Source organism: Lepidochelys kempii, chromosome 10 (assembly GCF_965140285.1).
Source record: "Lepidochelys kempii isolate rLepKem1 chromosome 10, rLepKem1.hap1, whole genome shotgun sequence".
Taxonomy (NCBI): Eukaryota; Metazoa; Chordata; order Testudines; family Cheloniidae; genus Lepidochelys; species Lepidochelys kempii.
The window spans coordinates 31,852,713-31,880,622 of record NC_136389.1 but is presented as its reverse complement, the minus strand read 5'-3'; the positions used below and the strand labels follow the sequence as shown (position 1 = coordinate 31,880,622).

The 27,910-nt window shown below is 40.5% G+C and overlaps 1 protein-coding gene across 12 annotated transcripts in view; it reads left to right on the top strand.

The window, feature by feature from the left end:
• Positions 1 to 27,910, top strand: part of NPRL3 (NPR3 like, GATOR1 complex subunit) — a 102,422-nt gene that overhangs the window by 2,781 nt on the left and 71,731 nt on the right. For 6 of the 12 annotated variants that reach the window (XM_073362666.2, XM_073362671.2, XM_073362668.2 and 3 more), the window contains exons 2-6: positions 5,960 to 6,029; positions 12,802 to 12,840; positions 16,901 to 17,030; positions 19,847 to 19,921; positions 24,509 to 24,662. In XM_073362666.2, the coding sequence (XP_073218767.1) occupies positions 5,960 to 6,029; positions 12,802 to 12,840; positions 16,901 to 17,030; positions 19,847 to 19,921; positions 24,509 to 24,662 (468 nt within the window). Of the gene's footprint in view, positions 1 to 5,959; positions 6,030 to 7,607; positions 7,744 to 12,801; positions 12,841 to 16,900; positions 17,036 to 19,846; positions 19,922 to 24,508; positions 24,663 to 27,756; positions 27,821 to 27,910 lie in introns of those variants that run through there. The other 6 variants (XM_073362678.2, XM_073362677.2, XM_073362669.2 and 3 more) reach the window with 5 other exon arrangements.

Sequence of the window (27,910 nt, the reverse complement as noted above, 5' to 3'; positions counted from 1 at the left end):
TAAACTTTCATGGGCTAAAACCCACTTCATCAGGTGCATGGAGTGGAAAATACAGTAGGCAGGTATAAATACACAGCACATGAAACCGAGTTGTGTCTCCAGCATTCTTAACAGCCTCATTAAGTTCTTTTAAAATTGGCTTTGACAGTGACTGGCTTATAAGGCTTTGTGCATGTTGATGTAGTCCAGAGGCATGGTATTTTGGAACCTTTTCATATAGGTTGTCAGTATTGGCTTAGCTGATCAGTCTGGCAAACCAAGCTCCTCCACTTTTACTATATAAAACCATGATATGCCCACATCTTGAATACTGTGTGCAGTTCTGGTCACCCCATCTCAAAAAAGATATATTGGAAAAGGTGCAGAGAAGGGCAACAAAAATTATTAGGAGTATGGAACATATTCCATATGAGGAGAGATTAAAAAGACTGGGACTATTCAGCTTGGAAAAGAGATGACTAAGAGGGGATATGATAGAGGCTTATAAAATCTCGACTGGTGTGGAGAAAATGAATAAGGAAGTGTTATGTACCCCTGCACTTAACAGAAGAACCAGGGGTCACCCAATGAAATTTAATAGGCAGCCAGTTTAAAACAAACAAAAGGAACTATTTCTTCACACAATGCACAGTCACCTGTGGAACTTTTTGCCAGGGATGTTGTGAAGGCCAAAATTATAACAGGGTTCATAAAAGAACTAGATAAGTTCATGGAGGTTAGGTCCATCAATGGCTATTAGCCAGGATGGGGAGGGATGCAACACCATGCTCTGAGTGTCCCTAGCTTCTGTTCAGCAGAACCTGGGAGTGGACGACGGGATGGATCATTCAATAATTCCCTGTTCTGTTTATTCCCTCTGAAGCCCTGGGAATAGTCACTGTCGGAAGATAGGATGATAGGATAGATGGACCATTGATCTGACCCACTACGGTCGTTCTTACATAACAAATAAGTATAATAATAAAAAAGTTTAGTTCAGAAACTGCCCAAGATAATGACTTCTTGAGATAATGACCTTGGCAAAAAATGCATTTCTAGGAAACATATATTTATATACGTTTCCCAGTCACACATGTAGCATTCTGGAGAAAAGTCACTAAAACATAGTCCAATGCTCTGGCTGCTGTTTTTCATGCCACTGTTCACTCTACCGCTCCATCCTCAGTGGCCCTGCACTGTCACCTTCTGCTGCCACTGTGACTTCTGCGAGTCGGCCTCTATAGGTTCCACCCAGCTCTCAGTGATTTCAGCTCTCGGTGGGGGAACCTCGCTGCTAGTGCAGGCTGGGCTGTCCTTTCCACAGAAACACTGTCCCACAGCAGGTCTAAGCACTTAGATCTGATTATCAGTGATTTCAGCTCTAGTGGTCACTTAACAAACCAAAAGACTCTCTATGAAGCCTAATCAGCTCTATCTGTAAACAGGAGAGAGGGGCAGGTCAAATAGTACCTGTGACTCTTAGGCAGAGCCCACACCACCAAGCAGAACACTTGTGCCCCACATTCTCTCTCTCTCTCTCTCTCTCTCTCTCTCTCTATTAGGATATGGCATCCAAACCTCCTGCTTAGGGAGTGCAGTTCAGTTGAGGGTGACCAGTGCTTAATTTGTAATGAAAGACGTGCTGGGGCTCAAGCAAGTATGTTACTTGCATCCGATGAAGTGAGCTGTAGCTCACGAAAGCTTATGCTCAAATAAATTGGTTAGTCTCTAAGGTGCCACAAGTACTCCTTTTCTTTTTGCGAATACAGACTAACACGGCTGTTACTCTGAAACCTATGTTACTTTCATAACTGATGTGAGAAGCCCAGAGGTCCCAGGGCTATGAACTGCCAATCCTAGAGGTGCTGGGGCTCAGCACTGGCAAGCCCTAGCACAAATTAAGCACTGAGGGAGACCTCATTCAGTCGGGCTAAGTACAGTTCTGCTGCCCTTTACTCATATAGTAAGGATAACAACATTTCATGACCCCCACATATAATACTTAAGTGATTTGTAACCCAGCACCAGCCAAAATGGATCACTTGGGCAGCACAGCTCTGTCTGCTGGATATCTAGGCAGAGTAGTGTGTTCATGTAAATACAGTCTGATCCTGAAGCCTTTACATCCACCCCAGCTCATCACTAGCTGTCAGGGGAGAGCTCATTCAGACCTTGCTTATAAATAACAATTTGAAATTGTTAGGTAGGCCAATGTAGCCGAAACAAATGTCCTGATATTGTCATAAATAACAGCTATATGAGGAAGCTAGTCTTTGTTCAGACTTTTCAAACCCATTATGCTTTCTCAGGTACAAGTATATACTCAAATTCTGTATATGCTTTTAAAGTGTGTATGAATGTTTCAGTTTCAATTCAAATTTCCAACCAATGATTAAATTGGCAACACTACATGTAACTGGGCGGGGAGGGGGGGAGTGTTGGGAAAATTGTACCCCCCCCCCCCCGGGGTGGGTCTAGGGAAATCCCTGGGTGGGGATTTCTTAAGGAGATCATTAAATTGAGCACAGCAAAGTATTTCGATGTGAGGGAAAGATAGGAGGAGTAAGACTCGAGTGACCTGAAAATCAAAAAGGATTCTTACAAAAAGTGGCAATAGAGACAAATTGCTAAGGAGGAGTACAGAAGTATACTAAGCAGTGGTGGTGTTGCCGTGTGGGTCCCAGTATATTAAATGGTCTCTTGAAATCTCTGTTAACTACTTATGCTAATCCATCTGTTCCACCTTGCATTTAGCTGTGGTACTCTGAGTACGTTTCCCAGACCTGTAGAACTCTGTGTAAGCTTGAAATTTTGTCTCTCTCCGAAGTTGGGCCAGTAAAAGATATTACGTGGCTCACCTTCTCTCTCTCTCTCTCTACAAAAGAATAGCACAGAGGTAAAAGCAAAATCAGGATAAGGCACAAAAGGAATTACACCAAGCAAGGGACATAAAAGACAATAAGAAGAGATTATTTAAATACGTTCGGAGCAAAAGAAAGACAAAGGAAACTGTAGGTTTGCTGCTTAGCGAAAAAGGAGCGCTAACATGATGTCAAGACGGCTGAGGTGTTCAATGCCTATACTGCTTCAGTCTTCACTAAAAAGGCTAATGGAGACCAGATACCAAACACAGAAAAGGCTAATATCATTCTGGGTTGTATTAACAAGAATGTTGTATGTATGTAGGGAATTGTCCCGCTCTGCTCAACATAGGAGAGGCCACAGCTGGAGTAGTGTCCAGTTCTGGGTGCCTCACTTTAGGAAAGATGTGGACAAATTGGATAGAGTCCAGAAAGGAGCAACAAAAATGATAAATGGTTTAGAAAACTTTTCCTCACAGGTCAGGTTAACAAACAGGGCATGTTTAGTCTTGAGAAAAGAAGACTGAGAGAAGACCTGATAAGTCTTTAAATATGTTAAGGACTCTTTTATAAAGAGGATGGTAGGACAAAAAATAATGGGCTTAGTCTGCAGCAAGGAAGATTTAGGTTAGATATTTGGAAACACTTTGAACTAGTTAAGCTCTGGAATAGGCTTCCAAAGGATGTTGTGGAATCACAATCATTGGAGGTTTTTAAAGGCAGGTTGAACAGGTGCCTGTCAGGGATTGTCTAGGTTTCCTTGGTCCTGCCACAGTGCAGAGTGCTGAACTTGGTGACTTCTCGAGGTTCTTCCGGCCCTACATTTTTATGATTCTATACATTGTATGTTTTAAAGCTGCAGCTAGGAGGGCTAGAAACCAACTTTGTTTTTGTTGTTTATATTGCAGTAGTGCCTAGGAATCCCAGTTGTGGAGAAGCCTCTATTGTGCTGGGCACCAAACAGACAGAACAAAAAGACAGTAGTTCCCCTATAAGAATGGGGATAATGATACTGACCTCCTTTGAAAAGTCCTTTGGGATTTATCTACTGATGAAAAGAATTATATAAGAGCTAGGTGGTATTTAGTATTTGAATGAAAGATGAGGTTCTTGCCTAATCACATGCCTCTGGGAACTGGGACTTTAAGAAAAATACCAGATATTGTGAGACTCATGATAAAATTGTAAGAGTTGGCAACACCAGGATTCCAGAAGGTTGATGGGAGAAAGACCCAGCAAAATGTCCATTCGCAAAGGTTAAACACACCTTGTTTGTTTGTTTGTTTTCTCACTTGAATAAATTATCTTCATCCAAAGGGTTCCCAGAAGCCTGTGCAATGAGCACCTGATCTATTCACACAGTTAAATGTAGCTTGGAGAAGCACGTATGATGAGTTATATGTTCTAGTAGATTTAGTTCAATTTCCATTCCCTCCTTTCCCAGTTACTCATAATTCTAAAGCAAATTCCTTTTTGGGCTGACATTTTGAGTGCCTGGTCTTAATTCATTTTTCTTGGAAGTTTTAGCTCAGTTAGTCCATCTATTGTTCATTATTCAGTTATGGAAAATATCCCTTATGTTCTGGCTAAAAATCTGTGCATGTATAACTAAATAAAAATTATTGTTGGTAGAAACTTTAAACTTGGTTTATCATTGATTCATACCGAGATCTAAGGTTGAAGCCAATTTTGAAAAAAATCAGTTGTGCATTTTTCAAAGTATGTGTATTAGAATTTATACATTTTTGGGGGGATGAGGGGGGGCAAAGGATATGACTTTAAGGCCCTTTCAACCTCTCAACTCAGACAGAATTTGCTGACTCTAAATGTTTGTAATTTCCAGAGAGGCTTAGACCAGGTAATTTGAGTCATTTGAGATGAAGGGACAGTTCGGCTTGAGCCCTTAGTCTTAAGTTTTGGGTTATTATTATTATTATTTATTATTTTTAACATTTTGAGTACTTTATTTCTTAACACTAACATTGCATTAACTTCTTTAAAAAATTTTTGTATAGCACATACAGCACTGTAAAATCTTATGTTAATACAGTGGTAAATTTGAGAATTTACACATGTTAAGGTCCCACAGCAACATTAATTTATCCAGATGGTGTATATGTAATATTTTAGATTACTGTTGTTCAGTATTATATGTTTATCTTTCTTCATATAATGTGTGTTGTGTTCAAGTAAATGCTGCTGTAGGAAATGCAGGCTTTTGAATTTGATGACTTGACCTGAGATTTGGTTTGGCTTTATTCCACTTTTGCATGACTTGTTCACCAGCTGGTTATGCCCTAAACTGAATATTTGGCCTAAATGTAAAATATTTAAAGGCATAGTAATTTCACCTCTACCCTGATCTGATGCACAGTGTCATTGTGGGCCAAGACAGAAGTTCCCTATGACCTACCCTCCGTCTGCTACTGTAGAATGTTGCTAGTTCATGTTCAAGATCTGTCTGGTGGAAGAAGTGTTCTGATTGTATCCTTTCCATCAAAGGGTAATGATGGACAGTTGCTTCCTTTTATAGATTCACGGATTCTAATGTCAGAAGGATTTGTGATCATTTAGTCTGACCTCCTGTATAACACAGGCCAGAGATCTTCCCCAAAATAATTCCTAGAGCAGATCTTTTGGAAAATCATCCTACCTTGCTTTAAAAATTATCAGGGACAGAGAGTCCACTATGGCCCTTGGTAAGTTGCTCCAATGGTAATTACCCCACCGTCAAAAATGTACCTTATTCCAGTCTGAATCTGTCTAGCTTCAAGTTCTATCATTGGATCGTATTATACTTTTGTCTGCTAGATTGAAGAGCTTATTATTAAATATTTGGTCCTCAAGTTTCAGCACCCCTTCATCTTAAGTTGAAGGCTGAGGACGCTTCTGGTCCTTTCTCTCAAACTGTCTTGAAGCAAAAACAGATAAGTCAAGGCTGGATGTTTCTAATATAAAAAAGGAGGGAGAAAGGGCTTTTGTTGTTGTTGGTTTTTTTTAAAAAGAGAACACCTTTGGGCCTTCCTAGTACATCCTTTAGAAAAAGGCACAAACACACACTTCTTTTTGCAGGTCACTGTTAAGTGATTTGAATTGATCTTCTTTTCCATTTGCTTCAGGTAAGCCAAGGAGCCGATATGCTGTGAATAGCACTAGTGACAACACAGAAGACCAAGATGGAGACTCCAGGTAAGGAAATTTCCCCTCAACCAAAAGTTTTAAAATAGAGGAGGAGAATAGCCCATTCTCCTTTCTTGAACACTAGTTGAGTAGGTGAATCCTCTTGTACTGTATGAAAGGAGATCTGCAAAGAAAAGCTCAGAACTGAGTTAACCTCAAACAGATGTGCTGGATGCACCTACTAACCAGGCACTTCTCATGAGAGTCAGAGTGCTGCTGAAGATGCTATTTTTTGGGCAAGATGTAAATCAGACATTCTAACCCCTTCTGGTCATTAAAGAGCCCATGCCACTCTTTCAAAATAGGAGTGTTAATCCAGTGGCCTTGGTCATATTTCAGTTCTACCTACCTGCATCTCCAGATGGGAGTTACAGTTGGATGCAGTGTTCTTCACTTGCTGCCTTAACTCTCATGTAGAGTTGTGCACAAATAAACTGGTGTGTTTCCCCAGAGGTAGCTGCAATTCTTTGTTGGATGAAGTGATGTCTCATAAGGATACTGAAATTTAAATAATGTTTTTGAGATCCTTGGATGAAAAGTGCTCTGCAAGTATTGAGTGTCCCTACGTATTATTCAGTTTAAATTGATCTTTTAAACATTCTTCTTACTTTGTGCAAAGTCTCCTGCTTTGTTCTGGTTTGTGCATACCACAAAATTTATCACTCTTGGGCTTTCACAGATGTTTGCAAAGTCAGCAGGTGTCCTGAGCTCACCATTAGCTAAGTTGGTGTTCTCTGTGGCATGTTTTTTAAATCTTATGAAATAGTAAAAGGACGGGTTCTGTCACCCTTACTCCTGCTGAGGAAAGTGTTATTTGAAATCAGACTAATTACAGTGAAAGATACTACTTAATGTGAGAGAAGTTGGCAGAATGGGACCTCCAAAGGGGAAACTTATGTCCCGATCCTGCAAAGATTTAAGCACATGATTACTTTTACTACCATGAGTAGTCCCATTGAAATCAGTGTAACAGCTCGTGGTAGTAAAGTTAAGCAAGTACATAAGTCTTGGTGGCATCAGTGCTTTTGTTTTTCTCATCTGTAGAAAACTCCATTTGCTTGGGACTTACAATAAATCTGTGTGCTGTCTTTTTTGGTATCTTTGGTGTCTTGGAATGCTGCAATCTGGAATGTCCTCAGTGAATCCAGTACAAGGCAGCAGACTCCATGGGAACTAAAAACAACTTTTAAAAATTAGTATTTTAAAGTTAGTTCTGTGCTAAACCCTCTGCACAGCCAAATTAGTGGAGCCATTCAGCATGTGTTTCTTTGGTTAACTCAGGTTGCTTTTGCAAGTCACTGTTAAAAAGTTTGGCCCTAGTATTTTGTAGACTATACTTGTAAAGCAAGGGAAAGCTGTGCTGCTTTTGGCATTTCAAAGAATTCTCAGAATGCCAGGAAAAGAAGGAAGCTATTGGCTCCTACAGATAATGACCAGTGTGAGACCCAAAAACAGAGCTCAGAGAACTTGTAATGCACTTGAAGAGCTGAGTTACCAAAATCTCCTAAATCCCAGTTTTCATTGTATTGTGACCTTGTACATTATTGAATCTTTTAAATGTGTTTTTTCTCTTACAAACAATTGGAGTTACTGGAATATTGCGTTCAATTCTGGAGTCCACTTCAAATGGATGTTGAAAAATTGGAGAATGTCCAGAAAAGAGCCACCAGAATGATGTGAAGTTTGGAAAAAACATGCCTTTCAAATACTTAAGAAGCTCAATGTATGTAGCTTATTGGTCATGGTGTAGATATGGAGAAGATTTTGGATAGCAGAGGGTTCTTTAATCTAGCAGACCTGATGAAAGTGCTATTTGTGTGCTTATGTATCTGCCTTCAAAAGTGCAGAGGTGGCTCCATTTTAAACCTGCTAGCTGTGACAAAGTCCTTTTCTGAAATTACACTTGAGTCGAATTCTTCCTTTGCATAAATCCTTCTCTAGCTCCAAGAATAATCAGTATTTTTCACAACTTTCCTCTCACATGCTAATGGAAGGAAAGAGATAAGCTCTTGTCTACAGCGGAAGTACTGATACAACAGCTAGACTGATCCCCATCTTCAAAAATAATAGCTGATAGTAACAAGTGACTTCTTCCATCAAATTACTGCACGTACTGTTAATGTACATGTTTTCAAATTGTTTCCTGAAATGCACTAACTTTGACTTTCTTCAAATATAAAGTTGTACAAATGCCTTCTGTTTTCCCTTTTTCTCTTGAAATATGGTGGCCGGACAGCTTCTGTTTTCAGATCTGTATCTTTCAATAGATTGTGACTCTGATTCTTCTTCATCTGGAGTCAAGTCATCGAGCAAGCATGCACCATCTTCGGCTGTCCATGGCAGCACTAAGATCCACCTGCTTAGGTCCCTCATCTTCTTCAATGTGATCCATCCATCACTTCCTCAGCTTTCCACGGGATCTGTTTACTACCATGCTCTCATCCCATTCGATCTTTGCCTGGTCCTCTTCATTCATCCTCTGCATGTGTCTGAACCAGCGAAGTCTCACTTCCTGGATTTTGTCAGCCACATCAGACTTTGACTGCCATCCTAACACTTTCATTTTGAAATCTGTTACTTTGCGTAACTCCTTTATAGGGCAAAGACATCTTACCTTGAACAGCTGTTTGCATTGAATCTGCTGTCCCTTCACCACCCATGTTTCTGCACCATACAGCATTGCTGAGTGCACTGTTCTATAAAGTTGGGCTTTCAGTCTCAGAGGCATATGTTTGTTGTGCACAACACTTGAGATGTTGTTGTTCCAGCACTCCCGCTCTGGACTGTGTCTCATTCAAGCTCACTGTCGAGATACCTGAATTGCTCAATTTGGTTTAGTCGTACTTCATTAATCTCCTATATCCAGTTTCCCTGTGGCATCTCTACTGACCCACATGACCCCAATCTTACTCATGTTCATTTTTGTTCCATGCCTGCTTAGTTGGTCATTCCACTGGTTTACTATTTTCCCTAAGTCATCTTTTGAGAATGCCTTTACTGCTACATCATCTGCATATAGCAGCTTTTCATCTTTTCCCGTTGTCACCAATTTTTGAACAGATAGTGTGAACAGCTCAGATTGAACAGACACAATGGAATAGCCTACTGCTTTTCCTGAGTTAATTATGTTCTTTTCAAAGTATATGCATTACATTTTCCTTTAAATGAAAGACCATGTGATACCTTTAATTGCACTCCAGTGAACATAACTCAGTTATAATTAAGCCCTTGAGCTGGGGAAAAAAATCAAATCTGCATTTAGCAGTAAAACTTTTAATTGGAGTATGAGACAAGTTGCCAATAGTTTTATAGATCAGTACATAATGCAATTGCTCCTAAAGTGGAAAGAGGATAGTATTTACTTCATTCGGTTTTAACAATCCCCACTGTTAGCGTTCGCTTTAGCAAGAGATTTGGTGAGGCTGTGAAATAATTATGTATTTGTGGTCACAAATTAGAATAACTTGATTTTTCAAGATTAGATTTGCTTTATAATTTTATTTACTGATGGGATTACTGCAGAGAGAGTTAAGGTTGTTTAGGTGTCTGAATTCTGCATTTCCATACCTTAACATAATTGGATTTTTTTTTTAAATTTAGATTTCTCTTGAATTTGATGGGTTTGTTCATGCTTGTTTTTGAGATAATTACAGCATTCTTGTGATGCTTTCACCCATAGTTACTGGTACGTACTCTCAGCCTGAACTCTATTTTAATATAACTTTGTCTGGGATTTCATCCCCTTTTCAGAAGCAAATGGAGTAGCAAAAATACTTGCATTGTATTGTTCGTTGCCTTCTAACAGGAAGCTGTCTAGTGGGATCAGTCACTTGGCAGAACAAACTTTGCCTGACAAACATATCTCCACTTGCTTCCTCCTAGCCTTCCACTATCCCCCTCTGCCTAAATAACCCAGTTAAAACACATCTCCTCTCCAGAGCGACTTACAAACATTAAATAATCATCACAACTGGTGGAGATTTGTATTAGCTCTTTTGCACAAATGGGAAAACTGAGGTACACAGGCCTCAAGTAACTTTCCCAATGCCATAAGGTAAGGCGTAGTCTACACTTAAAAAGTTTTACCAATGTAGTTATGTCAGTTAGGGAGATGAAATTTTTTTTGGCCAACATAGCTGTGCTGGTAAAAGTGCTAATGTAGATGCACTCATATTGGTATAACCTGTACTTAGGGCATGTGATTTTAGGTTTTAATTGATAAAACACTCCCAGTTTATCTTATATCTATATATACAAATCAGTGTTTAATCAATAAATATTGCGAAAAGCCAGAAATGGTTTCTCAATTCGTGTTGACTTCACCACTTTCCCATGGCAGTTTGTTTATATAGGTGATGTCCCTGCTTCCTGGCTTGCATCTAAGGGCTTGTGTAGATTGCAATTTCTAAAACGGACTAATGTTTTGTGCATTAATTGGTCTGTGTAGACCCTTCTGATGCATACTAAAATTTCCCTAATGTGCTTTAACATAGTGTTGTTTGAAGCAATACAGTGTTAAAGCGGACTAGGGTACAAATGCACTACATGCTAAACCAGGGATTCAACTACAAAGATCAAACTAACATAAGTCATTTTTATACATATAATAAAAATTAAAGTAGATCCTATTTATACAAGAATTTTGGGAAGTACCCCAAAAAAATCTTTAGAGTATCAGAGAGAGCGAGCTCTGGAAAAAAAATAAAAAAAATAAAATAAAATTTGGGGCATCTACATAAAACGCAAATTGTTAAGACTAAACCCCCCAAAATGAAATGAATGAAAATCTGAAAAACAGGAACTCTGTTTATCCTATCTGACATAATCTATACCGGTGTAAGCACTTTTATACCAAATAACTGCATCTACGCTAGGAAAGTTTTTGCCAGTTTAACTACATTGGTATGGTTAAACTGGCAAAATTTTAAGTGTAGAAAAGGCATAAATTTTTGGCATAGTAGAAATCTGGGAATCAGGAATTCCTTCCCTGCCGTTACCAAGCCGATTCAGCTGGGACAATTGGCATATTCAAGGATTGCTGTGTCAAAAACAGGCTTTTGCACAAGTTGGCTCTCAAACCCTTGTAGCATTAAGCAACTACAGTAGCATGTTCCTTCCAGAGGGAAATCCGCAGCTGTCTGCTGAGCTGAAGAGTCTGTATCAACACCCTCTCTCTCAGCTCCCCATACTCCTTTACCCTCCACCACAAGGAGCACAGTCCTCTTGCCCCATACCTGCTGCTTCAGTCTTTGGTTCAATAGTGGGAGCTATAAAAACCCATGAGACTGTCCCCAGCTGTTAGGAGCATTCTCCCTATCAAGGGTTTTCCAGTTGTTGGTCTCATGTATGTACCTTTTGTTAATACACCTATTTTAACAGCTCGGAAACTCATTAAAGTAAGACACTGCTGAAGAGTGTACTACCAAGCTCTGCTATAGCAGAGCTTTCTGGTGATGAGGCTTCTGTGGCAGGCCCTCCCCTCCTGATTGTAGGAATCAACTCCTGTATGCACTCCCTTGTTAGCGTTTCTAGTGAGACTCTCTCACCTTCAGAAATGCATATCCTTCCCTCCCCCACTTCCTGACCAACACCTGCTCCCCTCTGATAACGCCTCCATTCTCTCTCTCTCGCTTTCCTTTTGTTAAGCACCTACCTGGTACCCCTTCCGTGTATTCTTAGGGGCCTCCCTTCGAGAAGCACTTGGCTTTCCATCCATCCTTTTAGACATCCATCCCATGATTCCACTTCTCCCTCCTTTTGTGACACTTCTCCCATTTGTAGGGTGTCCCTGGTTTTCTTTGCTGTAACAACTGTAAAGTGGTTGGCAGGAGGCTGAGTTACCTTTCCAGTAGAATCAGAGTTGACATTTTGATTTCAGGTTCGGCTTTTAACATGCATGGTATAAGGCAGCCATGGGATTATCTAGCCAAATTTTCAATTGCACCATCCACCTTTGGAAAAGTACCCTTTATTTTTATTCTTGAGGAAAAACATTTCTATTTGCTCTGTCCACTGGTATCTGGGAGCCAGTGCAGGAGTGTCTGCTCCCATAGTGTATGAATAGCTGCAGTTGAGAGCAGAGTCAGTAAGTGCCTCCTCTGTTCTCTGCATCAAATGGAAGGCTTCATGTTCTTTGTCACACAACCTTTTTCAGCTTACTCATCTTAAGGCTTTGCTTGCTGACTGGTCCTGGGTATGAAATGAGCCAGGGATGGAACTGGCTCTGCCAGTGCTGTGAATCTGGACCGTCTCATATGGGGATGTGTGCTTATTTGGGAATAGCAGCAGTTCCATGTGCAAGACCATCCAAAGGGCCTCAAATGTGTATAAAATCCTCAGTGTCCTATGTCTCGTCTCTAACCTCTGAGCTATGTTGCCAGTGCCTCGCAAGTTGACAACAAGGAGGGTTTGTGCCATATGGCACTGTGTGCAACTTTAAACAACACAGATGGGTTCTTGTAAACACCAGTAACAATCTGCCCCAAGAACCGAAGTTAAGGAATCTCTTCCTCTAAAATCAGTGTTAGTTTTTCTGCAATTTCTAGACCAGAATATGCTAGGTAAGCATTAATTATAAAATATGCACCAGCAATGCCCTTACCATAGGCTTGCTGTTACTCTTGCACGTAGCTATCTCTACTGTACAGAAGTTTAACCCTTAATAGTCCATCTTCATTTTTAATATTGTCACTTTTGTGTATCATGTGTTACTTTGCCTGGTTTATTCTTTTGCTGTATTTTTTGTTTTTGTTTTGTGTTTATGCCCATGTTCCCATTTCAGAGAGCAATGTCCTCTAACTGATGAGCAATTGGTTTCAGGGTAAGATCAAACATTCTAAACAATCACATCTGTCTAGAATGGCTTTCTTTTCTCACCATCCTTTAATTGTGCTTTATTTCTGATTTCCATCGTACACTGAACACTGAGTTAATTTGAACTCTCTATTAAATCACAGTGTCCATAGGAAATGTATTGCCAAGGTTTCTTGCTAGATGATTTGAAAAGGTCCTACTAAAGTTTTTGTGCTTCCTGTAGTGTATCGAGTGGGTGGACCCATACTACCCTTTCTCTGGGTATAGGAAAGTACGCAATCCCCCAAGAATCCACGCCTGTGTCAGTGAAGGTGCTGCAATGCCCCCAGAAAGCTCCATGGGAATTGTCTTGGGTCATGTATCACCAAACAAACATTTCATCTTAATATTAATTACCAAGCCCTAAATCAGTTTCTTTCTGACTAGTAGTTGATCACTTAGAAGTATAGTCCAATGAGTAAAGTTATTTAATTCCATGGTAGCCTTACTGTGTGAGTCACTGCATTGTAAGGAAAGATAGCTAGCCATTGGGCTTGTGTCACAAAGTATTTCAAAGAGGGCCCTTTTACATGTGCCCCACTTTGAATTAATGTGTCCTTCCTAATAATCATTTTCAGCTTCCACAATTTTGGTACAAAGAAATGAAAGGAATTAGATTAGCAAAGAGAGAGATGGCTTTGAGGGCAGCTTGAGTGTGTCACAGTGACCAAGAAAGTTGTACACACTGGGGAGAGGCGCCTTCTTCCAACTTGGAAGAGAATAATGTCTGGAGGCTGGAAAAGAGTCTGAAGAAGCTGGCTTGGAGTGAGAGGGAATAAATTCCAAGGTCTCCTCACAGACAGCTGCACATAGAGCAGGAGTGATGCAAAATAGCGTGGCACTCTCTTAGCTCAGATTGCTCCCTCAAGAGCTGCAGCTGTATTGTATGCTGTTGTCTTCTGCCTAGGCCAAACAATAGCAGGGGAAAGCTAAGAATCAATCTCCCTACTCATTTGATCACCTGGCATAAATGCCTCCTGTCAGTAATGGTATAGAATCTCTTCTTGGGCACAGATGGCTGTGTCTGTTTGAGGGTGTCTTCCACTCCACCAAAAGAAAATAAAACTAAAGCAACTGTTGCTACCACTGGTTCAGTTCCACAGGTAGCAGCGGTAGTGGCAGCCAGCAAATGCTAGTGCTCCCAGCCTTAACCGCTCTATTGTGTACTGCTGATACCACTGATGGAGTTGAACTGGTGGTAGCAGTCGTGAGAGATTTCTGGTTTAAAAATTCTAAACCCTAGTCTAGCCAAGGCCTTTGGTTTCCGGGGTTAGGTCCTGCTTGTTCTGTGCCCTGGTACAAGAAGGGTTTGCTCCCCCTTAGAAATCACAGGGCGCTACATGGTCGCACAAGTGCTGGATCTGTCATTGCCTAAAAGTGGAATCTCATCGGCTTCAGACAAAACTTTTAGGGCTCTGTCAGTTGAAGTACCAATTCCCATTGACTTTAGGCATTTTTACAAACATCAATACAATTCCAAAAATGTTAATATTAATAGTAATTATCATAGTGCCTTGGAGCCCTAGTCCTGGAGCTGTGGTGTTCATACAAACCAGTCCAGGCTGGAATAATAAAAACTGATAAACCCCTCAGTCCACCTTCTCTGTAAAAGGCCAAGGAAATAGATGAGCTATGCAGTGTATCATCATGGTTAACAGTTTATGTGACTAAGGGGGAGTGGGATCTAGAGTCAAAGACCCCGCATTCGCTTGAAGAGGCCCTGCTACAATACCAAACTCTTCTCCCTGGAACCAGAGGGCTGTGCATCTCAGGTGCTTCAGCTGGTCACATCTGTGGTAGTCTCTCAGAGGGAGAAAGAGGTAGGTAGGCAGACAGTTACAAACCATTGAGGGCTTTATAGATGAGACCAGCTCCTTGACTTCTACCTGGAAGCCAAGCAGAAGCCAGTGCAGATTACAGTGTATTCTGCACCAATTTTACCTTCTGAATGGCCTGGCTGTGTAGCCCCATGTTGAGCATGTTGTTGTAGCCTAATCTTGAAGTGACAAAAGCAAGTATAATGGATTGGGGCCCCACAGTCAAGACTTTTCTCGTCAAGGACAGATAAGAAAAAATGCCCACTCATCAGCACCTAGCCGTTTCTGCTCCCAAATTTGCCATCACTTGTGGCCCAGCCCATTTTAAGATTCTCCCCAGTCCAGTGTGAACCACCTGATTAAAACAGGCTAGTGATGCAGGGGATTTTTCACAAATGGGCACGTGGAGCTGTAACCTTGTTTGTTTTTAACAGAAACTGTTTTCAGGGGAGCTCTTTCTAGTCAGTTTGAGGAAACTTCAGTTTTTTCCTTATTGAATTCATATGTGTAGTTGAACAAATATACACTATTCATGAAATGATGGCTCAGTTGGCTTTGAGGCACCTGGATTAATCCATCTCCTTATGCCCATATCCAGTAGGAAACTGTCTCCTATAAGCTGCAATACTGTCTGTGATGAGCAGTTATGGGGTTTGAAAATGCAGTGCACACTTTCTCCCTCCAGAAGTGCAAGGGCCATCATGACCCTAGCATACCTAATGTCCAGTAGGGCAAGGGTACTCCCAAATCTCATAGCTTCTATGGCAGCTGCCAAAGCCATTGGGTCAGTGTAGACGTTCAGTATAACCAGGAATATTCTCCATAGTAATAAAAGGAAATGACTAGTGTGCTAATTGAAAGGAAATACAGCTGCCTGTGCATGGGTGAATGTGTATATATTATATGGCTGTAAACTTTTCTCTTAACTCCTTTAATAACTCACCCAGCTAGACCAGAAATCTTTCTTAAATGAGTAGCTTCTTTGCTGACAAGAGATAAAGGGAGTGCAGCACACACCCGTAGTCCGCCTTTTTCTTTAGGTGATACAGTGTTATCTGGAAAACTTGCATTGGGAAGGGGGATGGGGGGGACGTGTGTGCGCGCGCGCACACACACAAGCAGATGTAAGTACAGGAGCTTAAATATCTCAGTTAATGTTGTTAAACTCTCACCAGAAGGTTAGTTTAAATTTCTTCACTTTGGTTGTAGCTGGGCGACTTCGAAGAGGACAGTTGAGGAAAGACTATACAGTGATAAAACAATTAAAGTTTGTACAGTCCATAAATGGGGGGGAAAGTTTCCGACATGAAAAATGAAATCTGTTTTACTTTGGTCTGATCTCCTCTGTCTCAGACAACATGGTAATGGATGTGCTATAAGAACCTAAATAGACTGCAATGGTGTAAGATCACCCACAGCACTATCAATGGAGTTGCAGAGGGGTTCCTTCTAATGGCTTTTTATGACAGGGGTTTTCAGACTTTTTCATAATGAGCGTCATGTCTTTACAGCGAGATTCTGTTGTGGACACTTTCCCCGACATTCATGGACCACGTCCTCCACACTGACAGTGCCATTACATTCCTGTGACGACAACAGCAATTGTTTACATAAAGAAGTTTATTAGGAATGAGTGTACTGTATTGTTACTACTTTTAATGCAATTGAGTAGCTGGGATGAGAGCCAGCACCATGTGACCAGCCAGCTCTCTGCAGGCCACCAGACATTTAAGTCTGACTATTGGATTTAGAAGAGATGGGACAGGCAGTGGGAAGATATTTATTAACATCTAACCCCCCCACACACACACTTGGGTAGTTAAAGATCTTTGTCTGCTTGAGTGAAGGTTATTTTGATACCAAGCTGCTTAATCAGTTCATTAACCTGCAGCTAAATCCAGGCAATGACTAACTTGAGCGGGTTTTATCTTTTTGAAAGCAGATAGCATCTAATCTTTCCCAGAGCATGAAATTTAAATAAGCATGAATCTTCATTCTTTGCTTTTGATGCTTCTCATTTTATTATTCTGGTGATCTGAGCAACCTAATCTTACGGAATTATTAATTTTCATAATTGGATGCATTCAAGGTGTTCCAATTTAAAACCCTCTTAAAGCTCACACAAATGAAATAAATCTGTATTTCAGTTTGGGGAATATTTTTAGGGTGTGTTTTTTTGGTAACCGTAGTAACTTGTTTCTACTTTTGAAGGTTTTCAGATGTCATCCTGGCAACAATTTTGGCTACCAAATCAGATATGTGTGGCAAAAAATTTGAGCTGAAGATTGATAATGTCCGTTTTGTTGGCCATCCTACTTTGCTGCAGCATGCGCTCGGGCAGGTACGGTAAGAGAGCTGCTGGGGCACTGGGAAACATTGTTCTCCTGAGAACTGATGTGGACAGAACAGCAAAAGATTTATGAAATTTGGAATTCAAAATGTACAGCATTGCTTTGAAACTCTGTTTTATGCCTGTGGTTTTTGGAAACTTTTGTCTTCGCTTATCTTCTGATGTTAATGCCAAATAGGTTGTGTCTACACTGGAAATTTAAAAAAAAACCTTCCAAGTGGCTCAAACACAGGTGCAGCTGAACCAGTGTTAATATTAAATAGAAACCCTTATGAAGATATGACTCCAGTGGACCATATCTGTGCTTACCATTGTGCTAGTTAAATTGGCTTTTTGGCAGGTTTAACTAAACATAATGGTAAAAATTCTGAAAGCCGCCTGAGCCTTGTGAACCCTATAACTCCCGCCAGTGCTAAGGCTGTTTCGTCAGGATATGGTTTAGAACAGGGGTTCTCAATCTTTTTCTTTTTGAGCCCCCTGCCCCCAGCATGGTATAAAAACTCCATGGCCTACTTGTGCTACAATAACTGTTTTCCTGCATATAAAAGCCAGGGCCAGTGTTAGGGGGTAGCAAGCAGGGGAATTGCCTGGGGCCCCATACTACAGGGACCCCTGCAAAGCTCTATTGCGCAGACTTTGGCTTTAGCCCTGTATGGCAGGGCTTTGGCTTTCTGCCATGGGCCTCAGATAGTCTAAAGCTGGCCCAGCTTGGCAGACCTCCTGAAACTAGCTTGCGGACCCCTAGGGGGCTGCAGACCCCTGGTTGAGAACCACTGGTTTAGAACATTTGTTTTGTTTTTGGCGTAGAGGGTGGTAAAATTTCCCAGGGTCAGCAAGGCCTTATAGGCACTTCTGAGTTAAGTTAATTCATAAGTGCTGCATGCTGAAATGGAGTAGATGTTCAGCCACATGAGCCATGGAAAGGGCTTTTGCACGAGTTTGGGAAAGGATTTGCACTTTCCCTGTCCCATTCTATGATCTCACTAATAGTGCGTAAAAGTGAATTGGACTCTGGGAATTTCCGTGATCAGCAACATTTCTCAGTGTCATGTTTAAAGCTTGAATTCTCTTTTTGCAAAATCTGAAAGAGGCAAAGGTATTTCCTTGCAATCCCTTTCAATAAAAAGTAAATAAATAAAATTCTAAGTAATAAAGTGGCCACAACATTTCTGGCTTGGATCTCATCAGATTTCATAAGCTGCAGCGGGTTAATATCCAGGACACTACAAGAAGTGGTGTTTGTGACTCACTAGCTGTGGCCCAGAATGCTTTTGTGTCAGAGCAATGTGCTGTTGCAAGATTCTTGTTCAGGTTAGTTCCTGGCCTTTTGTGGTTGTTAAAAATCATATGGCAGTCTTTTCACAAGAGTTGAAGTATTTAATCCTGTGTCCCTGGTATGACTCCTGTTTGTTTTATGACATTCTGCCTCTTTAAACGCTCCCTATAGTTTAAATTGGTAAATATACTCTAGTCTTTCTCTTCTGGTTAGAGAACATTGTGAGATCTGATCCGGCTGCTGTTTGAAGTCAGTGGCAGCACTCCCTTTGAGTTTAGGGGGAACAGGTTTCGGCGCTAAGTTTCTAAATGGTTTGAGGCCTCTGAAAGGTGCTTAGAGAAATGTTCCTATGGGAATCCTTCAGTTCCAAGAAAAGGAGGACTTGCGGCACGCTTCATGAGCTGTAGCTCACGAAAGCTTATGCTCAAATAAATTTGTTAGTCTCTAAGGTGCCGCAAGTCCTCCTAACAAATTTATTTGAGCATAAGCTTTCGTGAGCTACAGCTCATGAAGTGTGCCGCAAGTCCTCCTTTTTCTTTTTGCAGATACAGACTAACATGGCTGCTACTCTGAAACCTTTCAGTTCCAAGAAACCAAATAACAAGGCTTGTTATCAAAACTGCAGTGCAAAGTGCCCCCTTTTTCCTCCTGTTAATTAGAATCTCATTTGGTCCTTTAGAAAACAGATGATTTCCTCTTTCCTTGTAGTTTATCTAGTTTTTTAAGAATACTGATAAATGGTCTCATTTGTTTCCCTGAACTGTGTGTTACTTGGGGCCCAAAGTCCATGGGAAGTGAGAGGTTTTCCACCCTTGTGAGGGTTAGGCATAAGCATTATGGAGCTCTCTGGGAGTACAAGCATGTTGCTTGGATCTCCTACTCCATCTTGTGGAGACACTTGGTCAGTGGAATAATCAAGATATAACAGCTCCTAATGCAGGAATTCCACCTGTGTTGTCTGTCTTGATTTTATTTTTTCAAACGTCTATATATTTGTTCGTTAAATTGCAAAAGTCTTTTGTTGTGATGAGAATGGTTTTGGGGAAAAGGTTTCCAAAATACCTTATGTAGGAGACAAATCTACTTTTGTTTTAGAACTGTATAGTGTGTGTGTGTGTGTGTGTGTATTTGAATATATGCATTTCTAAAACATATTCTCTTCAGTCCTGACAAGTGGAAATATTAAAAATGCGATATAGTAGAGTACATTTTGGGACAGGAAGGTCTGGGATTCAGTTCGGTTTATGCCACCTAAAGGCTTTTACTTGTTATAAAAAATTAAATTTATGAAAAATTGATTCAACTATAGGTAGAAATACAGTGAGGAATAAATGTACAAGCAGCCAATGGTAAAATGCAACAGGAAACTAATTTAATAAAACTAGATCTGTTAAATCAAGACCATTTCCATGTACAGCTGAACTCTCAAGAACTTCTCAGGAATCCAGATTTTTAGTAGTTGCATCTATGCTATTTTAAAACTGTCTGAAGTACTGCCTTCACTCATTAGATTTTTATATATATTTTGCAGGTATCCAAAACTGATCCATCACCAAAGAGAGAGATGCCCACCATGATTCTCTTTAATGTTGTATTTGCCTTAAGGGTAAGGGCTGTTTTTACCAAAGAATGGATTCTGTATTGTTTTATAAGGACTGTTGGTTCAGATGCCAGTAACTTTTCAGTAACACATGTTCACTGTCGTCTTTCACTATAAACCAAACTTTTAAAATTTGAAATATGTAAAAACAGTACTGCATGTGACACTAAAGATGCACAGTTTAAAATAAAGAAAGATCACGCAATCCTAGAAGTCAAAAGATGGAAGAGCCCTGTCAGCTTTTGCAGCCGATCTCTCGGGCCAGGGAATGATTGTTTCCGACAGGACATTTTCTGTCATTCTTTTGCAGATAAATGCAAAGGTTGAGGTCCTACTTCATAGTTGAGATAAGCCTTATTGCACATCCTGTATATTTTATGGTATACATTTAATAACATAGACAGGAATCTTAAAGTATCCCTTTAACAAGAAACACAAGAATACAAAAGACTATGTAGGTGCAGCAAGGCCAACGCAATATTGCTGTAGAAACTGCAACTGTTACATATCCTGACTTTTAAGATGTTGTACAATTGTAATCTTGCATTATTGTTTACCTATTGATGATGTATAGACAAGAGAAAAGTTTCCTGCCTCAAAGAATTGAGCACTGTTATATTATTTAAAAGAGTAGCCCTAGATCCTACTGCTGGAGACACAGGTATGTTTCTTCTGAGCACAGCACTGCTGCCTCTGAAATGTGGCGTCATTAATGCATTTACTGTTTATTGATAGGCGTTTCTGTAGTCCTCATTACCATGGTATCTGAGTGCTTCATAGTATTGAAAATACATAAAATACATGTGCACTTAAAGAGCCATACTGGTTTCTTTATGCAGGCAGCAAGGGAGTGGACTGGGGATCCACTTGTTAGCAGGTCAAGAGAGGGTGGGATGCTCCTTTCAATCCAGGGGGCAGGGGTCTTAACGGATGCACAGGGGCCTACTCTGTGCTTGTGTGCTGTGAAGTTCTCGGTGTACTTGGTGTGCTTGGAAATTTTGTGTGTCTGTGTGTATGTGTGTGTGTGTATATATATAGAGAGAGAGGGAAAAAAAACTAGTGATCTCTCAGTAAAAAGCATACTTTGTCAGGGAGTTGAGGGAATGAAGGAGCTAGAGGTGTGGCCAGGCCACAGGTGTGCTCAGCTTCAGTTCAGGGCCTAGGTACCTATAGAATACACAATAAACAACTTGCACTTGTATGTAGACCAGCTCTCCCAGAAATGTGTGCTCTCAGATTTAATAACACTCCCTCCTCGGCATACTCAGGATGCGGTTTTTAAACATCCATAATGAATTTCCAGATGACCTTTTCTAAACACCACAGTGAACACACTCCTCACTAAACTACGGATAGGTGAGCTTCCAAAGCTCAGGATTTTTGAATAATCAGTCTCTCTTATGTTAAGCAGGCAGTCTGTTTGTAATAAATAATGATTAGCAGGAAGTGTAGCTATTATATTTTGCAGTGAAATTTTTCCCCCATACACACAGAACTCAAAAATAGCTGAAGAGACTGTCCTCAGAGTAGAACCAATAATAATAAAAAAAAAAACCCATCAGGCACAGTCCAAGCATGGAAAATTCCAGCCCATGAGGATAATTTTTCAAAATTTAGGAGTGAGTGGAAACTGAGATATGAAAACTGTTTTGCAATCTTAAGTATAGCATATACTGAGTAATTCAAATTCTGAAGCAAAAACAAAGCAAAATTTCCTTGCCTCTGTCATTTACAGTGACTACTATGTGACAATTAGCAAATACACTTAGAAATTGAGGGATAATTAACGCACCTATTCCAAGAATCAAAGCTTATCAAGAATCAAGTTTAGGCTTATATTTTTAGATGGAAATGGGACTTGAGTCCCCTTTCTGTCCCAAACACAGCTTCCTGAAATTAGGTTGTGTGTCCTTTGCTGCATCAGAGGTTTGTGGTTTCATCTGAACCTGGCCTTTTGCTGAAAGTGTTGTTTGGTTTGGTGACCAAAATGCGTTCTTGCCCTTCTTGTCATATTCAGGAGAAATTCTAGGTATGGGGGAGAAGGGCCTTGAATTTCTGTAGGGAAATTACTAGCCCTCTTATAAGTTCTTCTGTAGTGACATTTCTGAACAGCATTCTTTGGAGTCCCAAGTCATGCTGCAGGATTTTCGAGAGAAGGACTCCGGTTCACATATTTAAGGCTATTTCCTTGAACCTGATAACATCTTAGAAGTGGCATCTTTCTATTCGTGTGAGCCAGGGGAAGGAAGGCACCAGGCAGGTGTTGGGTCTCGAGTTCAAAGTGACAGGTAGTGTGTAGAGTTATTAGGCTATAGACTTGTACTGAGTCTCTCATAAGTCACACAACGTTTTTTGTTTTTCTCTTCTGGTCAAGCCTGCTGTATTGTACTTATTTACATAGTGGGGCCCATATTTAGCCCAACGATTCTGGAAGTAGGTTTGCTCAGAACCACTCATTCTGATTTTAACATTGCTGTAGAATCGCTTTCGTGTTTAGAGAAGCCTGATTTCAGCCACTTTGACGGCATAAAAGCTGCCATATGTGAGATCAGCATTTGATTTCCCAGCTCTGGCTTTCCCTTTCCACTCCATAAGCCTGAGTGTTGTAGAGGTAGCACCGTGCGTGCGTGTGTGTATGGAATCCATGAATATGAACTAAGGAGCTTTCTGGGAAGGATTAAGGGAGTTATACCTGAGGGAAATAAGCCTTTGTAAAGCAATTGGTTGTGATATGGCTTCTGTTTCGGACTGTGGAGTTCATGTCCTGACCCTGGTGGCCAAAAGCAGAAATGGAGAAGAGCCTCCTACTCCTCCTTCTTCCCCCCCAGTTGTTAAGAGTGCTGTCAGTGAAACAAAGGTTTTTCTGTTATACTAATGTGTCCTTTGCTGTTGGCTTTTTTGAGATGACTAAGTTCTCCCTCACGAGGGGGACAGAGTTTTCTGCTTGAGTTTCACAGAGTTAATAGAGAGATGGAATTACCCAGAATTCAATTCAGAAAATCTAAAACATATAAACATCATTCTGAATCTGGCTTACGTTGAAAACATTGCTTATTCATTCACATGCTCTATGCGACAACTTGGTGATTTGCCGTGAAGCCATCAACTTTGGTGTAGCTTGTATTTCTCTAGAATCTAGAGAATGGCCCTCGTACAGGGAACAAAAGCAGAAATTCTGGCTTTGTAATTCAGTTGGAGTTTACTTTGCCATCTTTTTAAGCAGCACTGCATTGTATTTACCAAAACGACCTTCTCTTCGTAGAGAACTGTCTGTGGAACATACTACATGTAAGGCAAATGGAATTTTGCTAACAGAGTTACTGCTGCAGATGACTTCTCAAAGTTGTGGGTGGAGGTACTCTAAGATAAAGGGGAGAGTCCATCTGCAGCAGACAGAACAGGCTAAGACCCAAATGTTATAATCAGGGATTCTGCTGTGCTAAGTTTCAGCCCTACCAACGTGTTGTGACTCGGCAAAAATGTTGGCCTGCAAAAATGTTGACTCATGCTTTTCTAGTTTAGATGTGAGGTTATCTGCTGTCTGAAGCTTAAATTCCTTTAAATGTCTTAACAGACATAGAGCAGCTGCTTACTGCACCCTTCCTGGCTTAGAACCAGTGAGCCCCACCTTATCAGCTGTCTGTGGCCGATAGGCTTTGCAGCACTTTCATTCTAGAGGGACACCTACAAATGGAATGTTTTAAATAAGTAATATTTGTTAGAAGTGTGTAAACCTAAATCAAATTCCATTTTCTTTGGGATTAAAAGTGCCATAGCACCTTTTTAGTTCTCTAGTGATTAGCATAAAATGTTGTTGAAAATTTTAATGCCAAAAGCCTACTCATAATGTGTGAATATTGGGGCATGTGTTTTCACTATGTAGCTCTACCTAAAGTCAGAGTATTTGCATGATTATTTGTCCCTATTCCTGTGTATGACCAGGCTTTGATTCAGGTGAAGAAAATTAAAATAATGGTGACTGTGATTTGCAGTCAGTGTAAATAAGCTTCCTAAAGTTTGACTAAAATGGGTAAAACTAACACCAGTGCTCCAGTATAGAGAGATTGGCTTGTGGTAAAAGCTGTGTCATCCTTGTATTTCCAGAGCTTTTGTATTAGAATTTATTGATATTTTTAATTTTTTCAGTAGTGTGAAGTTTCCCTCTAATGCTCTGAAGGTCTGTTCTGTAATCTTTCTTTTAGTAAATGGTCCAATAACAAATGGACCATTTTACACAAGTAAAATGAGTAATCATGCCATAGGTTATGTTTGTTGTTTTGTACATGCCAACTTGGAGATCCCTCCTCATCATTTTCATGACTACTTCTTGGCCTAGTTATGTATGTTTGACTTGCTGTAGTTACGGATCTCTGCCCTCCTGCTTTACTACTGTGTGAGTCAGAGAAATCTCCTTTGTCTTGACAATTGCCAGGGAGGCTGACCTCCAACCTAACTATTAAAGATAATTCATGATCTTTAATGAAAATTATTAAAAATAACTTGTCCAGCAGTGCAACACTCATGTTTCATCTAGTTTCATGTTTTTGGCAGCTTCTGAATTATTGACCAGGTCTGTTCTTCTATTGCCTGTAGGCGAACGCAGATCCATCAGTGATCAACTGTTTACACAATCTCTCTCGTCGAATTGCCATAGTTCTACAGCATGAGGAGCGTCGTTGCCAGTACCTGACCAGAGAGGCCAAGTTGATCCTAGCCATTCAGGATGAAGTGTCTGCCATGTCAGAAAGTGAGTTCTGAACTCAGGGTAATGGGGAGCTTATTTACCAAAGGGTACTTTCGACGTGGGATAGTCAGTCAGTTACTGGCTAATTTAATGAATAATCCACTTAAATGCAGATTACCATGGTTTGAGAATGTTAGTGTTGTGCATACGTGTAGTAACAGTGAGGCAGTAGCAGGAATCCTGGGAGCTGGGTAACAAAGTGACTTAGTGAGCAAACCTTTCACATCTTGTTAACCGTAACAAGTCACCAGGACCAGATGGCATTCACCCAAGAGTTCTGAAAGAACTTGGATGTGAAATTGCAGAACTATTAACTATGGTTTGTAACCTGTCCTTTAAATCAGCTACTGTACTCAGTGACTGGAAGATAGCTAATGTAACATCAATATTTAAGAAGGGCTCTAGAGGTGATCCTGGCAATTACAGACTGGTAAGTCTAATGTCAGTACCTGGCAAATTAGTTGAAACAATAGTAAAGAATAAAATTGTCAGACACCTAGAAGAAGACAAATTGTTGCGCAAAAGTCAGCATGGTTTCTGTAAAGGGAGATCATGTCTTACTAATCCTATTGGAGTTCTTTGACGGGGGTCAACAAACACGTGGACAAGGGAGAATTAGTGGACATAGTGTACTTAGATTTCCAGAAAGCCTTTGACAAGCTCCCTCACCAAAGGCTCTAACGTAAATTGAGTTGTTATGGGATAAGAGGGAAGATCCTTTCATGGATTGAGAACTGGTTAAAAGACAGGGAACAAAGGGTAGGAATAAATGGTAAATGTTCAAAATGTAGAGGGGTAACTAGTGGTGATCCCCAAGGGTCAGTCCTAGGAACAATCCTATTCAACTTATTCATAAATGATCTGGAGAAAGGGGTAAACAGCGAGGTGGCAAAGTTTGCAGAAGATACTAAACTGCTCAAGATAGTTAAGACCGAAGCAGACTGTGAAGAACTTCAGAAAGATCTCACAAAACTAAGGAATTGGACAACAAAATGGCAAATGAAATTTAATGTGGATAAATGTAAAGTAATGCATATTGGGGAAAAAATAACCCCAACTATACATATAATATGATGGGGGCCTAATTTAGCTACAACTAATCAGGAGAAAGATCTTGGAGTCATCGTGGATAGTTCTCTGAAGACGTCCACGCAGTGTGCAGCAGCGGTCAAAAAAGCAAACGGGAATTTAGGAATCATTAAAAAAGGGATAGAGAATAAGACAGAGAATATATTATTGCCCTTATATAAATCCATGGTACGCCCACATCTTGAATACTGTGTACAGATGTGGTCCCCTCCTCTCAAAAAAGATATACTGGTATTAGAAAAGATTCAGAAAAGGGCAACTAAAATGATTAGGGGTTTGGAACGGGTCCCATATGAGGAGAGATTAAAGAGGCTAGGACTTCTCAGCTTGGAAAAGAGGAGACTAAAGGGGGATATGATAGAGGTCTATAAAATCATGAGTGGTGTGGAGAAAGTGAATAAGGAAAAGTTATTTACTAGTTCCCATAATATAAGAACTAGGGGCCACCAAATGAAGTTAATGGGTAGCAGGTTTAAAACAAATAAAAGGAAGTTCTTCTTCACTCAGCGCACAGTCAACCTGTGGAACTCCTTGCCTGAGGAGGTTGTGGCGGCTAGGACTATAACGGGGTTTAAAAGAGAACTGGATAAATTCATGGAGGTTAAATCCATTCATGGCTATTAGCCAGGATGGGTAAGGAATGGTGTCCCTAGCCTCTGTTTGTCAGAGGGTGGAGATGGATGGCAAGAGAGCGATCACTTGATCATTGCCTGTTAGGTGCACTCCCTCTGGGACACCTGGCAATGGTCACTGTCAGTAGACAGAATACTGGGCTGGATGGATCTTTGGTCTGACCCAGTATGGCAATTCTTATGTTCTTAACTGGAGCCTTGAGTTTCCAACGTGACTGGGGGTCATGGGCAAAATCAGGCTCTTGTCTTAGTCCGTTTTTGTACATGTATAAAAGCCGTCTCTTTACTGCTTGGCATAACTTCCAGGTTCTGCTTGAGAGAAGTTACTTGGAATGTAATTGCCAGATTATAGTGCATTTAAACAAAGGAGCAAGAAAGAATGAGACTAGTTCCAGTTTTGGAATGGAGTTGTTTAAAAAAGGAATACTGCAACAGTGTAAAGTGTTATCCTTTAGAGTTTACATAATTTATTACAATAATTGGGTCCCATTGTTAAAGCCAACCAATAAATGGGGCAAATCTTTGAGAGAGGCGCTTTCATTTTTGGAGGGTGGTGCTATGCTTGAAGTCACTACAATATTATATGCCAGTTACTAACCCAGCAGCCAATGAAATCCTGCTCCTGAGCTGTGGTGGTATGTGCCCAAGTGTGTATTTCCACAAAGTAGGGGTTGTACTGGAGAACCCACACAGACCATTTGCTATAACAGTCTTTCTGATTCTCACTATGATTCAATCAGAGAGACAAGGTGGATGAGGGAATATCTTTTATTGGACAAACTTCTGTTGGTCAGAGGCAAGCTTTCAAGCTTACACAGAGCTCTATTTTTTTAAAGATATTCCCTCACCCATCTTGTCTCTCTAATATCCTGGGACTGACATGGCTAGAACAATGCTGCTTACAGTGTATGATTCAGTTGGACAAATGGACCTTCTCAGGCCTTATCTCTACTTTTCCCTTCCCCTTATAGTCCCTGAGGTGACCTACTCTAACCTCAAGCCCTTGAGGTGCTATCATGGTTCTTTTTTCTCTGTAATTCCTGTTAAAGACTCCCATGTGTATCCGAGCTTTGAAAGAGCTCTCTTACTGCAGAATTTCTTGTGCTTGTCATTTTGTTTTGTTCATTTGTTTTTTAAGAAAACAAAACCCAAACCCTTTTGTGTGTTAAAGGAAGATGTTTATCACTCTTTTCTGAATTATTGCCATGTTGTAGCATGTAGTTATAAACTCAGTATAAAATGTCACTGAAAATGCTAATGCTGAAAGCCCAATCATAATGCAGCAAGGTCTCAGTATTGGAGCATGTGTTTGCACTATGTGGCTTTGCCTACAGTCAGAGCTTGTGCATGATTCTTTGTCATGATTCCTGTGCAAGGTGACGTTCGGAGTCAGGTGAAGAGAATTAAAATCTGGTGGTGGCTGCATGAACTTCAGTCAAAGTAAGCAATCATGGTTGACATAGTTGGTAAAGCCTCTAATGCACACTGACCCGCCTGTCAGAGCCCACAGCTGGTGTTTGCAAAGGAGCT